The sequence below is a fragment of the Ciconia boyciana genome, chromosome 3, assembly GCF_034638445.1.
Source record: "Ciconia boyciana chromosome 3, ASM3463844v1, whole genome shotgun sequence".
Taxonomy (NCBI): Eukaryota; Metazoa; Chordata; class Aves; order Ciconiiformes; family Ciconiidae; genus Ciconia; species Ciconia boyciana.
The window spans coordinates 27098018-27115712 of record NC_132936.1 but is presented as its reverse complement, the minus strand read 5'-3'; the positions used below and the strand labels follow the sequence as shown (position 1 = coordinate 27115712).

Sequence of the window (17695 nt, the reverse complement as noted above, 5' to 3'; positions counted from 1 at the left end):
AGTTGGAGAGCTCATCTCAGCACAGCTTTCCTCTCTTCCAGGCAGGCCTGTAGATGAGAGTGACTGCAAGTGGTGAGGATTTGTGCAGAATTAAATGACTTTATGCACAAGTCGTCTTGACCATAACTGAGCGGACTCTTCAAATTTCGAGAGAGTTTTGTGCCCCCAGACTGCACAGGCATTTTTGCCCAGCAGTGAGAACCCCTCGCAGCATGTGTGCGTGCTGGGACCCTCACGGGTTTTGCCCCTCAGGTTAACTGGAAGAAGCTAGTAAGTTTGAGATATCTGCTTACATTTAATCACCTGCAATCCTTTCTTGGAAATGAGTACCTTTTATTTATATTATTTTATTTTATTTAGGTGCTGGAGTGCGTGCTCTGAATGCCACTCAATTCTATCTTAGATTGACATGAAAAGGGGCAGTAAGACAGGCATCTTACTAGGACACAAGGTAAAAGCACAGTCTTATGAATCTGTATTATGATACAGGTTTTCAATCTTAGCTTGAGTGTCTTAAAACCTGATTTATGACCTGGGGTATAAGTGCAAGGCCTTGCAACCTCAGCACCAATCTTTCAATATAAATTTGTTGTTCCTTGTCACAGAAAACTAAAACACAACTGAAATTAATGTGTTTTCCCTCAAAAACATGGGTTCCTTTTAGGGAATAAAAAGGATAGAGCTTTAATAAGTTTATAAACATTTAGCAGGCAAAAGATGCACCAGATCTGAATGCGAAAATTCAAAGGCATTTTTTGAGTCAGAATGGGACTCCTTCCCCCCCAAGTATTAAAGGACTTTGATAACAGAGCTGAAATTGTAAGAGGAAGATAAAATACCTTTACAATTCCACACTTCCAGCTCCCTAAACACATATATTACAATTAAAATAGCCACAAATGTTTTTTTAATCCTTCTTTGTCATCACAAGATCCATAACTGCATTTTCATATCATTAACTTTTTCAATCTTCTAAAACAAACGCATACCTTTTGCTAAATGTTTATTAATATGACTAAACCAAGAATCTATCAGAAGCTTAGGAAAGCACTTAAAGATACTTTTGTGAAAACACAGCAGGAGTACACTCCACAGAAGAGATCCCAATCTGTCCTAACAGTGTCCAAAATAAATACTTGCCAAAAAGTGTTCCTCAGCCAGTGTGTAGCTGCTAAACTATATGACAGTTATAAATATTGATGTTCTACTACAAATCTTCTCATAAGCAACAGTTGTCCTTGCCAGAAATGCTCTACAATGGCAAGTGAGAAAAGACAGAAGGGACACGGTTAAAAGACAGACAGAAGGAACACGGTTAAAAGACAGAATGGTAATCAAAAAGCTATTAAAGGCTGGGCACCCCAGGAAGGTTTGAGGGCCCTCACCGCACCACATGTCAGTGTTGTACGTATTTATTAAACGTGCAGAGCACATGTGTGCAACAAGCAAAATTACACAATATTTAAAGGCATTCCTGTTTCTTTGACTGACTACTTAAAAGAAAAATGAACTGGGAGCTTTATTTCTAGTTTGCATAACGATTTTCAATGAATGACACCATTTCCTAGATAAAATCAGAAACTGCAGTTATGTGAATGGCATTTCTTTGAACTCCTTGTTTTTTTCATTTAAAATACAGAACTCAATCACGCCTGGATGTGTAGTATATCCTACTCCCATTTCAGTAACTATTCTTCCTTTATCCAAGGCACATCATTAGTGCTCTAAAGCACTACCAGAGAGGCAAGCACCTCCTTTTTGCCGTATTTGTTTTACCTGTCAAAAAGACCACTGGGAATAAAGAGAATTAAGAGCTTACTGAACAGAGTTCAACAACTGTAAATATATATATACACACACACATATATATATAAAAAAATATCTGTAATTTCTTAAATGTGTGCCAACCAGAAACATGTTCCTAATTCAATATATCAGACACAGTTCAGCCTCCATTTGAAAAGCTCTAACACGAACCGAAGTGCAATGGGGTTGCTGGCCAGAGCAGCACATCCACCCAGCATGCCGTAATAGCAGGTTTTGATTGCAGACCCAACGTCTCTACGAGTAACTTGGCAACACTTTTAATGCCGCTTAGTTTAGCCAGCCTAATTAATAGTGCTTCAATGAGACAAATAATTCCACGAGCATCAGCACTAAAGAAGCCTACAACTTTTTATGTAGTGGCAATTCCCAACCTTCAATTGAAGCTTTTCCTGCCATCAAAGAATTTATAGAGGTTTCTCTTACATGGATTTTCTAAGAACACATATCTTGAATAGAGCCCTTCTTGCACTGGAAAACTAACCAAGTCTCCTTCCTCCACCCAGCCACGTATTTTTTCAGAAAATGTCATTCTGACAAAATTGGGTCAATGTCAGCCAACGGAAGAAAAAAAAGTAAGAGATAAGTGCGTGACTCACTAAAAAGTATAAACAGACAGTGTGAACCCCCAGTCCTCATTTTTTGTACTTTTTTTTTTTTCCAAAGAATACCACTACAGAAGAATACCACTCAAGAATACCACTCTTGATTCTAGAAATAAAAGTTAACAGAATTAAGCCAAACTAGTAGGAATGATAAAACTCAAGATTTTCTCCTGCGAAAGTGGTCAAAACAGCACACATTTTCTTTCAGTGGTTTACTCCTGCAACAAAACATGTTCATGCCCAAGAATCTTGCCTGAATGCTTCAGTACCTTTCCTGACGGAAAAAATAAATGGAAATAGATGAAAACAATAGGCAATTGAAATTAAAAACACAGGAGGGCAGGAAGACCCACTTGCAGCTAACGCTGTTTAAGGGGAGGAGCAACATCTCACTGCTAGAGCTTTCCAGCACTAGACACATGTCAAACTCCAAACCCATGTGGCCCAGGTAGCATAACTAAATGCTTACTGTGTTAAGCACAATGTTTCCATAAAAAGGCCACTACTAGCAGCAAAGAGAATTAAAATTAGAGACTTTCATGAAATCCACTGCCTAATTTTCGACATGGGCCAGCATGAGTAGCAGAAATTAGAAGAGGGAGAGGAGGAAGAAAACTGCAAATTAATTCCAGTTTCAGGGTTATATTCACACAGCACAGAAAGAGGGGTTGGTTTGGGTTTTTTTGGTGCAGGCACTTGAGCTGTTGCTGACCAGCTTAAAAATTTGTGAGTACTTGCTCTTATGTCAAGTTTCCCTCAGACACCAATACAGATTTTCAACATATGCATGCTCTCTCAGCTTTTAAGGCTTCTTCAGGAAATTACAGTATTATATTCAAACAGGAATTAAGTAAACTACCAAGACACAGTATATTACCAAGTCTTGTTTCTTAAACACCATCTATATTTTATTTCACGCATTTTCCAAACCTATAACTGACCAGCTAAAAGATATCTGCGCTTTAGAATTAAAAGGCAACACACAGTAATTTAAACATAGTTTAACTCCTAATTGCATTCCTGCTTCAAATCTTACTTCAGGCTTCATTTTCTGCTCCTACCTTGTAAAAAAAAAAATCAATGAGGGAAGCCTTCACTTTATTTGTTTACTTCTAGTCACCAGCTACGTGTCCTCCTTCAGCCGCTGGATAAGGGAAATTGCAATCAATCTTTCCCCTACCCTTTTCATACTGCCCCAGAAAGACCTCAGAAAAAGGTCTTTCTTCAGGCAAACACAAGCAGAAGCTGCAATTTGATTTTGGTAAGCAAAGCAGTGAACAAGATAAGGCATCAAATCCATGAAATAACCTCGCAGCAAGGCAGACAGAACTCTCTCCAGCTCCCCAACAAGGTCCCCAGTCACTTGCTTTTGGCCCCTAGAAGTTATTTTTTTTGCCTGCACAGTTGCACGGCTTCAGCAAGAGAGCGGGGAAGCCCAACCCTTCTTCAGGTGAACATGCTGCTTGGTGGTCAGGACACTACGAGGAGAACAAGGATTAAATCACATAAGGCAGAAGAAGCACTGAATTCAAGTGTTCTGCTTCCTGGGGACGTGTTTAATAACCAGGCTCTGGTACAGGCACACAAAGACATTCCCCGACTGTCAGAAGGGCAAAGGCGAAGAGGGAAGGGCAAGCTTTTCCTCATTCCTCCCCAACCCCACTTTTGTAGAAGTCACTGATAGTCAACTCTTTGAAAGACCATCCGTAGGGGACACTCAGTGCTAAGGATCCTAAGAGGGATCACGATGCCCTACACTAATCAACTGGTGGGATTTCAGACATTGCTTCTACTCCGAAGTCAGGCGGTGGATGTACCAGCCTGGAGTTGACGAGAACCACGGCCATACTTACATTCACAGCGAGCTGTAACGCACCCTGCCCTCCACTTGAGCCTCAAGGCACTCCCAGGCGAAAGACACAACTCACTTGTAAGCAAAAAATTCTTTCTAGGATGCGATCCTGTACATCGCCGACTTAAAATCCATCCCAGAGACTCCCGCCAGTAGCACGAGCAGGAGCACTGAGGAAAACCAGCAAGAGCACAGAAAACAGACACCTTCCTCTAGAAGCACATGCTAACCAGTTGCACAATGAAACACTGAGGAAGCTGGATCCTGCTCCAGACTCATGAAGTGTGTAACGAGCTCCCGGCAGACTCCAGTGAAGCCTAGTACAGGCGTTATCAGCTTGGCATCCTCCACAAAGCCTGCTATCAACATCAACATCCCTCAAGTCACTCCACCTGCTTTCACCCACCAGCAGGGACAGCTGAGGACAACAGGGTTTCACAAATACAGACCCCACGTGATCCTTTGGGCCAAACACACTTTAATTTTCAAATAAAGTACTAAGTGAGATACCAAAATGATGTCTGAGGGCAGGGACTAATTCACAGTGCAGCACAGCAGAGTCATCATGCAGTTGATGACTCTGTATCGAAGTGTTACTGGAAGCAGCTAATGGATTACCTTTCAAGCCACGAGGAGATGCAGCCAGCAGCTGGTGATGGACTGTGGTCTCCAGACCTCTGCCCGCTTGCTAGGTGGCAAGCCGGCAAATGGACCACTGCTCCACACAGCTGAGGTCTCTAATTCTGTCTTCACACGTTTCATGGCAAAACCAGAACTGCTACAGCTTTTTGGCATGGTGGAAGATTGTTTCACATGCCCAAATCATGTTTGTAGAATACGATGAAGCTGTACTTTGGTCTTGCAGCATCCTAGCACCAACTTTGTCATCATGAATATTAATGGCAGATGGCACAGGGGCAGACATTCAAGCAGGAATCCATACAAAACATTAATAAAATTACTAGATTGCACAACAAGAGAAAGTATTAATGGACGATCACAGTTCACGGGCACGTACCCTAAACAGAACCAGATGTTGCAACTGCTATCTCCCCCTCCAATGGATGCTTTAAAGCCCGATCAAAGGATCAGCCAGGCAGAAGGGTTGTGGGGGAAGGGTCTACAGGAGACAGAGCAAAAATGATAACTGATGCCTCATTCTGGCCCCTATTTTCAAAGCACCTGCCATTTTCTGAGCTACAGTCAACAATGGGCCAGTTGCAGGTCCTAGTCTCGGTTGTTACCATCCATTTTAAAAAAATGAACACAGGATTATCCATTCTCAAAATCCAATACACTGCAGCACTGAATCAAAATGCTACTCTACCGAGTGATGCATTGAACAGGTTGCCTCATACTGTTTCCTGGCAGGCAAGGATTTACTTTTATGTCGATTAAGCAGAGGCAACAAAGGTTAAAGAGCACTTGATGCCATCGCCGTTAGAGTACAGCGGTGGGAGGGACTATCCCTGCCTTTAAGAGGCCAGAAAACATCTGCTACAACAAAATACAGACTCATTGCAGATAAATGCATTTGGCATTTGGAGAAACAAAAAAAAAAAACCCAAAACAAAACACATTTAATCTCACTAATGAATTTGCAGCATGCATTTTTCCAGTATACAAGATCATTGGCAGGAGGTAACATCTTTTTTTAGACCAACTGATATAATTAGAAAAATAACTCTATGTATATTCATAAAATTTATTTTAGAGCTACAGATGTATAATCTCTGCCCACAAACCTTGTCTTATCTGCATATATCACGTGGAGAAGGGGGTGCCACCAATTTACTAAAATACACCCCTTACAGAAAAAAAAAAAGTTAAAAGTATTGAAACATAACCACCTAATTACTTTCTTCCAACTGAGGTCAAAAATCAGTAGAACTCAGCTGTTACTACAAAAAAAACTGCCATTAGAAAATATTTCAGACCAAGCAGACTTCAAAATCTTCTGAACAATCTCAGGGACATTAACAGGGAAGTCAGACTTTGTAGGGGACACCAGACTAAGTTCTCCCTCTGCTCCCATCAGACTGTGGTCTTTGAAATTTAATGCCCAAAGGCACAGTATTTTCTTCAAGTCTTAAGCAACACAACAGAAGAGTCTGGAAGCTAGCAGAAAAACTAGAGATATTTATCTGGTAATTAACTTATTTGAAGCCTTCACCACAGTGTTCTATGTTTAGAGGGGTGTAAATGTAAGGATCCAATGTTGCTTCTCTAAAAAAACATTATTTATTTTAATAATTCAAGCATGCATTGCACACTAGTACTAATTGACTACACTCACAAAAGGTTTTTACAGAAGGTAAGTATTCTCAAGACACTGAAGTTGTAAAGTTGCAGGTGTTCTTAGAAAGTATTCTACACAGCTTTTGTCATACTGAAAAAAACCTCTTAAACTTTCAGTAAAACTACCTTTCCTGTGTGCATACAGTCTACTTCAGTTTCACGCAGTGGCATAGGTCTCTCTCTGATACTAACTGGAAATACATGCTTGTTCAAATCATAGTCATATTTCTTCAAGGATTTACAGCAAGATGTGCAAAAACACCATGACACTATCAATATTAAAACACAATTAAACATTTGAAGGTGAATGAACAGTGAAAAACATGACAATTCTGTTTGCATCATTAAAAAATATCAAAGCTAAAGACCTTGCAAAGGCAAGGCAAAAACCTTGATATGCCCTCTACAGAATCATAGAACAGTTGAGGTTGGAAGGGACCTATGGAGATCATCTAGTCCATCCAAACCCCCTGCTCAAAGCATGGGTCACCCAGAGCAGGTCACCTGGGACCATGTCCTGTCAGGTTTTGAGCATCTCCAAAGATGGAAACTCCACAACCTCTCTGGGCAACCTGTGCCAGTGTTTGACCACCCTCACAGTAAAGAAAGTGTTTTCCTATTTCAGACAAAATTTTCTGTGTTTCAGTCTGTGCCCATTGCCTCTTATAATGTCACAGGGCATCCATGAGAAGAGCTTTGCTCTGTCATCTTTACACCCTCTCATCAGGTATTTATACACACCAGTAAGATCCCGTGAGCCTATTTCTTCTCAAGGCTAAACAACCCCAGCTCTTTCAGCCTCTTATCATGACAGTTGCTCGAAGCCCTTAGTAGTCTTTGTGGCCCTTTGCAGGGCCCGGTCCCCTATGCCCATGACTCTCTTCTCCTGGGAAGCCCAGCACTGGACACAGCACTCCAGGTGTGTTTCCCCCAGTGCCGGCCAGGGGAGAAGGATCACCTGCTGGCAATGCTTTTCCTAACGCAGCCCAGGATACCGTTGGCCCTCTTTGCCATGAGGGAGCATTGCTGGCTCATTGTCAACTTGTCCACCAGGTCACCCAGGGCCTTTTTCTGAAAAGCTGCTTTCCAGATGGTTGGCCCGAAGCCTCTACTGGAGCATAGTTATTCCTCCCCAAGTGCATGCAGGGCTTCGTATTTCTCTTTACTGAGCTTCATGAGATTCCTCTCTGCCCATTTCTCCAGTCTGTCAATGTCCCTCTGAACGGCAGCATAAACATCTTGCTTATCAACCACCTCCAAGCAGATCTCTGAACATGCCAAAGTCTGTTTCCTGAAGTCCAGGGTTGTGATGCCGCTTTCTTCCCTGTTCCCTCTTCTCAGGATCCGGAACTCCACCATCTCACGGTCACTACAGCCAAGGTGACCATGGTCAATACAGCCACTGCAACCCTGGCCTTCACATCTCAACCTGTCCTTCCTTGTTTATAAGTACGAGGTCCAACAGAGCACCTCTGTCCATTAGCTCCTTGATCACCTATGTTAGGAAGTCATCAATGCACTCCAGAAAACTCCTACATTGCTTATGTCCTGCTGTTGTCCTTCCAGCTGATGTCAGAGTGGTTCAAGACCCACATGAGGACTTGGGCCTGCGAACGTGAAGCTTCTTCCAGTTATGTGAAGAAGGCATCATCTACTACTTCTTCCTGATCAGGCAGTTTACAGCAGACACCCAAAACAATGTTACCCACTAATCCCAACCCGCTCTCAGCTGGCCCGTCATCCATCCCAAGGCAAAGCTTCACATATCCTTGCTGCTCTCTCACATGAAGGGCAACTCCCCATCCTTGTGTTCCTGGCCTGTCCCTCTTAACGAGCCTGTATTCATCCATGGCAGCACTCCATGTGAGATATCCCACCACATCTCTGTGATCCCAATGAGACCTATAAATTTGAAAAAAGGAAATAAAGCTTCTAGATGTCTACACCTGAAGAACGGATGACTACAACCCATAGGCACAAATTTAAAGAGAGGTATAGTATGATATAATCTCTTTCCACAGCAGACTACTGGCCATTGACCAAGCAAGCGTCTTTCAGGCTTATGGTTGCATAATGGGAGAAACTATGGTAGAACCATGAAATTTAGTCTAAAAGGTTTTTTTCCCTGAGAAAGAGGTGTGGTATGGGAAGAACAGAGGGACTTTTTATTAAGGAGCTTTCACAAGATTTTGGTATGATAACAGCACCCTGGATTTCAACATCACACATAATAAAGAGATATAGGCACTGCCTAAGCCAAATGCCAAGCAGCAGAACACCGTCGGCTTCTCTAACACAGAAACTGGGGCACGGGAGGAGGCCAGGGTTTAACCAGGTCTCTCGGGAAGGGGTCTCACATCAATCAAATAACTCTACAGAGAATCTTTAGCATCTAACACCAGGAAGAAAAATTACAGATGACAGATACAATCTGTAAGCTCAAACAGAGAAGTGAAATGATTCAGAGTTACATCAGATTAGGTTTACAAATACTACTTAAAAATCATTCCCAAAAAGAAGAAAGAGTTCCAGCAGACTCTTAAGCTAAACTAAGTGCATACATAAAATTTTGAATTTTTTTTTCTGCCATTGGAGTTTTCACATAAACATCTGCAAAAAGTCTCACAGGAAAGTGGTCTTTATCCTTTGAGTAAAGCAACTGAGCAGCAGCAGGACAAAACAGCAGCAAAACAAGAGTTATAAGCTATTTCCACCACCCACCAATGCAAAGAATGCTAGTGATTTAATATAAAAGCCAAAATATAATACTGCATTCAAAGGTTCAGAAGATATTTCCATTTTTTTTACCAGTGAAAAAAAAAATATGCAGGGATCCAGTTTTGTACTGCAAATTCCATGCACAAATTCAGTTGACAGGATGTACTGGCCCTTAAATTCTAATGTACAGGAGTAGGAAACAACATTTCATCAACTACAGACTGATCGATAGAATTGAAACCATTTTATTTTTATCTAATGCTTTTCATTAGAGAAGCTACTGAAATGCATCGTGCAAAATGCATTATTTTCTTCTATCAGAGCAATTTGCCAGAAAGCCTACTCTTCGGTGAAGTATAGTTTTTGACGTGTAGCAAATGATATACTACACATTACAGCTTGAGTTGAAAAAGCCTTCAAGTTTTCACTCCTAAGGAAAATAAAAATGGTCCAGGTTTAGAAACAAAAAACAACACAAAATACATTTTTAAGTCACTGTATGCACACTGGTGACCACATACTATGATTTTTTCCAATCAAATCAGATACACTAAATATTCAACAGAAGGCACTTAGGATCCAACACAGGAAAAGGAATTATTTAAGCAAGAGCCACAGTCTACCACTGGCCCTATACAAAGCCCTTCCTTCCGAGACTGAAGGGTGCAGCTCTTTAATTTGTCTTGTAAAGCAGAAGTGGCAAGAAGCACGCTGACAACTAGAAATTGCCGTTCTGTGGGAAAACAGCCACATCTGCCAAGAAAGGCTAGAGAGACCTCAATATTGTGGAAAACCACCAGCAGCTTAGTAGTACACAGCCTGCTGCTCCACCACATCCCATCAGGCTGGGTCATGCTGCAGGAAGGGCAAGAGCAGAAGAGGGAACCTGGGAGGCAGCAGAAAGGAAGGGGAAAGAGCAGAGTGCAGAGCAAAGAAAAAAAATGTTTGCAAGGGCAGTCGAGAATCCAGCACAGAAGGGACAGGAGAGGAAGCAAGGAATCAGAAACACAAGGCAGACAGAGCTGTTTAGGTCGGAGGAAGTAAGCAAGATCCTGGGACGTCAAGGACGGGGGAGGATGGGAAAGTATGAACACGCAGGGCAAGGAGTCTGAGAAACCAGTGGTAACGGCAGAGAAAGGTCGCCGTCAAGATAAGCACAAGTTCTCCATCACATAACTGGGGGAGGGAGGGAAGAAGGGATCCAGGGATCCAGCAGAGCAGTTGAGGAGACCTGGGGAAAGAATCAGTGTACTGACATGGGAAACCAAAAGGATCCCTGTGCAGTAGCAAATGATATAAAAAAATGTGGAAGTTATTGTACAAATATAAATTATTAACTTGTGTTCCTGAGAGGCTGACAGGTATAGCTTAGGAAAAAAACATATTTGTAGGGAAAAGGGGGTCAGAGAAACTGAGTTAGCCCATTCTTTTCCTGGTCCACATATGCATTAATGCACAAGGGAGCAAACAAGGGCAGGAGTGGAAATAATTGGGGCCAAAGACCCCTGCTTCTTGGACATTGCTTTTCAGATGTTTTCCAGATGAACCCTTCCTAGCCCTCTCCCCTTAGAAAGAGGTGAAGAATTCTACCATAGATTTTGGTCAGTCAACACAACAAAAATAAAACCAACAAAGTAATTCTTTAAAATAATTCAGGTGTATTTCTTGTTCCTCCTCTCCTCGGGATACTTCAGATGACTCTCATAGAGTACAACGCAGCAATACTGCTGGGTCTTTCTGCTAGTCCTTTCCCATTGAGACGCTACAGCAATTCTTTAAGTTGTCTTCTGTCTTTTGAGGGGATTTTTGTGTGTGTTTGTTTTGTTGGGGTTTCTTCAGTAACACCCTAACATACGCCATGCTCTACTGTCCTCTAGGATAATCGAGGTTTTAAGTATGCTAGCAAAGACTGCAGATTAAACAAAGTAAACAAAGCCTAAGACTACTTCTGTACCTCAAAATTGAGGTTTTATGGTATTCTTTTACAGGTGTATTGGAGCAAACCAACCAAAGAACACCTTTCATTGCTACTTAATAGCAACGGGGGCAGGGAGAAACAGGGAGAAGGGGGAAGCGTGTGCATCCAACACAAGTTGCCCCATCAACTTGAGGAAAGTGCAGCGAGTTCGTGTATTCCAACATGCCACTTGCTGATACTTACCAGCCCCAGAAAGCTTTACCTTTGAAGGGACGAAAAAAATTGTGCAAGTGGAAGGAAAGCAAATGGCTAGAGATAAAGCCATCATCACTGTCTCAGACTTGCCACATGGCAAAGCTGGGAGCAGAACTCACCGATATCTACTTGGTTTCAGAGAAGCATTACACGACCTGCCTGCCTTAACAGCCGTTTCAGACCACACCTGCTCACACTGTGAAGATGAGGTCTGAACTACCAGTGCCTAGAATGAAGAGCAGGGCAGCAGACTCGGGGTCTTCCTTGTCCATCCAACTATGGCAACTTCTGCGGCAAGCCACAGAGACTACACGGCGATTCTTCACTATTTCAAGGTGAACCTTTACAGCAGCAGTTTCCTAAGGAGGATCACAACCATCTCAGTGACATGAACATCTTATCGGTGTTACAGGATATATTATGGCATCAGCACAGCCTACAGATGATTCACCAGGAATCGGCCCAGACCACTGTGAACTTCAGGACTTCATCAAGTACGGGAAAACATCTAACTAGCTGGCCACTGAGACTTAAACAAGTCTCCTGACTTGTTTAGGCCTGAACTGAGCCCAAAAGCAGTTAGATTTTGTGTTACTGCCTTTATGCATATAGAGAGGAACCTTAATCGGGGTAAGGTAAGACTAATATAATGCATTACACTAGATTAAGGGCATAACGACCACTAAGATCTATGCTGACCTAACAGTTTGTTAATTATACACCCTAATGATTTTCCTCATGTTTTCCCTGCAAGACGTACGGTGCTTTTTGTACTTATTTCCAATTCTATATCTGTAGTTTGCATCAACACTATCCTTTGAATATAAAGGGGAATGAACAGTGTACCCTGTAGCTACCTTCCAAAGAGAGATCTTCCACTATTCTCCTCAGCCAGATTCCTATAACAGAACTTTTTAAAACTCTTTGCTGGTAGCAATTTTAAACAAAGCTCTTCCCATCCATTTCCAGCTTCAATACATTAGTTTCACAGCCAGGACTGCAGCTATATTTTTGTACCCGAAACTCCTACAGAGCCAACACTTATCTGAGATGATGGCACTATATTCCATTTATCAGAAAACATTAATAAGGAACTGACAAGGAAAGTTCATAGGTCCATTCAGGAAGCCCTAATAAAAATGCCTTCCTGCATTGCTGACAAGGCACAAAGTACTCGGGACAGATACTACAAGTATGTCTCCGCGGTTGTATTTCGTCGGATTCCTCCTAGTCCAGCTAAAAACCCACAAACGTATTCCTACAGTATATTTAGGCACTCCTGTAATCTGATCCATGCACATAAGAAAAAAAACCAACCTTCTAACTTCAACTTTTGCTTGATTCCACTGCAATGCCAAGGAGCTTGGGTTGTTTTTTATTTTTTACCTCCCCCAGATATTTTTTACATGTATGGAACTTATGTACTCACATGTAAGTAACGGGAAGAAAAGGTCTTTTTAGCCATTACAGGACAAAAAGGGCTATTTCATATATTACAATTCAAGGAAGAGGAGAAACAATTAATAGTTGCACTCTATTTACAGAAATAAATACCATATAATACCATGAACATAATTGTTTACATTTGTACACAGCAACCAGTTTGTGGGGGATTTATTATTTAAAAAAAAACCAAACCAAAAAAACCAAAAAAAACCACAGAGAGACATAGGTGTCAATGGGATTTCAGTCACAAGCATGTTCAGTACCCTTGCAATAAGAAGTGTACAAGCCTGAAAGTCAACACTAAGAAGAAAAGTCTAGTACAAAAAGAAAGAGACTCCCGAGTCTAGTCTGTACACAAAGCCAGCAGAAACTGCTGGAAGTAAAAATAGCACCCACACAGAGACTATGTAAACCAGTTTTGCTCTACTTCAGAAGGATAAAGAGCTCAGTCACAACAAGATGCAAACCTGCGCCTAGGATTTTCAAAAGAAAAAGCCAAATTGAATGCATCAGTTCAACCAAACATCTTTACTACTGCCTATAGGAAAACTTCTCCACCACGATTACTCTTACTACCTAGATTGAAAAAAAAAAAACAAAAAACCAAAAAAAAACAGTTTATGTGAGAGAACTGAGTTTAAAAAAAGAAAAGTAAGACTGCTTAGGCTTTGGTATGAACAGACCAACTTTGATTCAGGTAGAAACAAAGGTGCTTTTGAAAATTTCTCTGGCTAGTGAGTTTAGTTCTTGGGATTCCAAGTTAGTAAGAGTTCACACACTTTTGAGGTGCAGCTTCCAGATAACACGTCCCCTCCAGTGTCAAACTCTACCAACCACAACTCACAAAGGCTTCTGAGGTGTCCAAAGTTTACAGAGGAAACACTGAGAAATGCCCCTGGTTCCTCAAGTCAAACGCCAATCACTCCTCCCACTCGCTCTGTATCCGTGGAGTCGAACAGTGCCTCGCTGGACCTACTCTGACGGAGTTTCTCTAGCAAAATCAGCAAGTGCCAGCCGGCGAGTCACGCTGGCGGGTACCACCTCGACGTCTCAAAACCACCTTAAATTGAAAGTAAATTCACCTTTGAAAATACTACTAAAAAAGCATTATGCACAAAAATCTCGCTACGTGTTTCATGCAAGAAGCAAAACACTGACAACTGTGCGGGACTTACACCGAGAAAAAGCAAACGCTTATTCGCCTCTCGCATTTTGCGTGATGAAGTTTCCAGGAGGGGAAGGCAGAAACGGGAGCGCTGACATCTGCTAGAGGGTTTGGGGTTTTTCCCATGTACAGAGCAGACAGTATGTATCGAAAGGGGAAAAGGGGGAGGGTTTAATGCCCTCCAAGGTCTCGTAATTCCGATGACGTGAACGTTAATCACAACATATATGCACATCCTGCGACTCCAGCCCTAACCCCTCTGCCCTCCAGACAGCCAGTACTTTTCCTCCCCCAAGACGCGGATCTCCAGGTTTTGCTCGTGAAAGCTCATTTACCATCAAACGACGGCGAAATGCTGAACGCTAACCCGAGGCTCCGGCTCCTCCTTTAACTCTGGGGCTGCAACCACCGAGTGACGGCCCCGGCCGCCCCACACCGCGCGGGGCCGACCCGCCGCAACACCCGCAGGGCTTGCAGGAGCCCCTCACCGCGGCCTCGGGGCGGGCGCGGCGGCGCCTCGTCCCGCCGGCACCGGGCCGGGGAGCTCGGCGGGCACCGGCCGGGGCGGCTCACCTGCGGCCCCCGCCCCGGGCGGCGGCGGGGCTGCGACCGGCCCGGCCCCGGGGCCGGGGCCGCCCCCCGCTCCCCGCTCCCGCTGCCCGCTCACCTTGGGCAGCTCGCGGAGCTGGTTGGCGTCCAGCAGGAGCTCCTCCAGGCTGCGGCTGTAGCGGTAGATCTCCTCGGGCACGGCGGCCAGCGAGCAGTGCCGCTTGTCGATGGACTCCACATGGCGGTTGCACCGCCACAGGGGGATGCAGTGGAACATCGCCCCGCCGGGGGGGGGCCGGGCCGCTGGCGGCCGCGGGGCGGGCGGCGCCGCTCACCGCCGCCCCCTCCTCCCCGCCGGCCGCAGGAGCTGCTGCCCCTCCGCCGCCGCGCAGCGCGGGTCCCGGCGAGCCGGCGGCGGCAACCCGCATCCAGCGCGCCGCCGCCGGCGGCGGGACGCGGCCCCGGGCGAGCGCGGCGGCGCCGGGAGAACAACGGGCGGGAGCCGGAGCCGGAGCCGGGGCCGGAGCCGAGCGGGGCGGGGCGGGGGGCGCCCCCCTACTGCTCCTCGGCGGGCCGCTGCCCTCCCCGCAGGGGCATCGCGGGGCGCCGGGCGCAGCGCTGCTGCTGGCGGCCGCCGCGCATTCCCGCGCCTGACCCGGAACACGGGCGGCCTCCCCTCCCCTCCTCCCCCGTCCCGGCTGACATCAGCGGGGCCGGGCCCTGCCGCCCCGCCCCGGCCCCGGCCCCGGCCCGCCGGCCTGCCCGGGGAGGCGGCCGGCCGCCCGCACCCCCCTCTCGGCGCCGCCTCGCCCCGGGGCAGCGGGGGGCGGGCGCCCGCACAACTTTCTGCCAAGGAGAAAGCCGCGCCGGCACGGAGTTTCCCCCGCTGGAAGCGTAAAGCCCTGCCCGGGGCGGGCAGGGGTCCGCCGCGCCCGGGGGGCTCGGGGGTGCCGGGGCGCAGCATCCGCCGCCCGCCGCGCAGGGCTCCCCCGCAGCCGCCCGGCGGCCGGCTCGGGTCGGTTTGCCGTCGCTGGGAGCGGTGGCACGGGGACGCACGGGTCTGCTTTCGGTCAGGCGGTGTAACACGGTTTGAGATGACTGGGAATGCCGTGAACCGGCTTGGGCCGCTGGTTTTACCTACCGGCAGACATGCTGTTCCTTACCTGAGATGCTCGCAAACATCACCGAGCGGGAATGTGCGCAGACTACTCTAACATTTTCTTCTCGATTGTTGGAACACAACGCTATCTGGAAAGTAACGCAATAAAATGTATGGAATGCTGTTTAGGTACTATGGCCGTGGATGATGTTTCTCCTCTCAAACTACGTTGCCGTGGCATTAAAAAAAAAATCAGTATACTATCCTCGAAGCTTTCTGAAATAAGGTTTTCTAAACGCACTTTCAAAAGAGCTGATTGTAAGGTCAGAAGGTAAATACACCGGCAGCCCTCTGCCTGCGTCTGCCAGCTCCGGGCCCCAGCAGCCCCACTCCTCGTACCTCCGTGCGTGGGGCGACGCGCTGAGCTCTGACAACAAAACACAGTTTCAGACGCTCTCGTCTCACTGGTTGCATAATAGCAATTTTGTAATCTACACAGTGACATAAAATACTTTTGAAAACAGGCACTTAACATCAGAGCTGCTCTTGAAATATTGCTAATTTCTTGCATAATTATAACTGGGTGCAGATACAGGAATAGGGGTGAGGGGGAATTTCATTGTAGTCATCTCTGTTCGTCAATCCCTGCATGGCACTGACAATACTTAGTCTTATAAAACTGCAATATGTTTATTGTTGGTTTTTTCTTAAATCGGCTGATAAATCTTGCAAGCTACACTTGTTTAATTTCTGTGGGAATTGCAGTGATCCACCTATTTTTGGTTTTATAAAGGACATTTTAGGACCTCGTGTACTGTTACTCTTTGCTGACCTATAAAACAAGAAGCTTTTGAAATGTTACCATTTTCTTATAAGTACCTTAAAAAAAATCTGTCAGAAGCAACAGTTTCTTTCTTCAATCAATATATCCAGGAATTACAAAAAAAATATGCAGAACCTTCCAACATGTCTAAATAAAGTATGTAAAGAAATCTGCTAGCCCGTGGGGAAAGAACTGTAAATATTGCTGACCTGAGAACAACTGAACTGAAGTGGTTTTCAGAAAGCCACAGGAAACAATCTGACTTCTGACCATGCCATGATTAAAAAATGTGTGTTGGAGAGAAAGTGTCAGCATTTCACCTCAGAGGACCATAACTGGGTTTCCAACATAATTTTCATCCTCTACAAGGGTACGAACCGTTTATAGCACACGCAGAAAGAAAGCTGCAATCGATCGTCTTCATCCTGCACTTGAGAGGGAGATCATTACCTAATGGTATTCTCAGCAGGGCTTGGAGATTACTGTTCTCAATATATCTACAATATTTTGAGGAAAAGACTTCCTCAGCTCCTGCAGTACCCACGGAGGGAGCGTTCATAAATGGGTTCACGTGTGCTTGGAAACGGGGCGGGCACACACCAGCGCTCTCGGGCCTTCCCAGCCCCGGGGCAGGAGATTAGATAACTACAAGACAGGAGAAAATCAAACGTATGTGTTGTGCACTGGCACAGAGCTTGGCAAAGGCAGCGATGCAGGAGGCTGGCCAGCAGATCTCAGAGGTGGAGTTGAGGAGCACCATCACCATCATTCTTGGTGGGTCCCAGCTGGTGGCCAGCTGGGCACTGCCAGCTCACTTCTTCCAGCTGCTGGTGAGGCTGGTCCTCCCTGAGGGCAAGCAGAGGGGCCAGGTTCAGAAAATGAAACTTCTCATGGCAGCTCCGACCCAAGCTCTGACATGGGAGGTCTTGAACCAGATGTGGGGAACATGGTCCTCTCAGCAGAGACCAACCGAGATCTGCTGCGGAGATTGCCTTGCCTAAATTCAGTGACCATTACAGCTCCTCCGTGCCTTTGTTCCTAGAGAAGCCTCTGGAGAAGCAGGACTGCAGGGGAGCCATGCAGCAGGGCAGGTGAACAGGGGAGGGCTGTGGCTGACTGCCCCCAGTTTGCATAGGACATGCA

At 45.3% G+C, this 17695-nt stretch overlaps 1 protein-coding gene across 2 annotated transcripts in view; it reads right to left on the bottom strand.

The window, feature by feature from the left end:
- LRRC1 (leucine rich repeat containing 1) overlaps positions 1-15315 on the bottom strand; it is a 75541-nt gene extending 60226 nt beyond the window's left edge. Inside the window, exon 1 of one of the 2 annotated variants that reach the window (XM_072855181.1) lies at positions 14749-15315. In XM_072855181.1, the coding sequence (XP_072711282.1) occupies positions 14749-14907 (159 nt within the window). In that variant the 5' untranslated portion in view covers positions 14908-15315. The remainder of the gene's footprint in view (positions 1-14748) is intronic. The other variant, XM_072855182.1, reaches the window with a different exon arrangement.
- Between the last annotated feature and the right edge of the window lie 2380 nt (positions 15316-17695).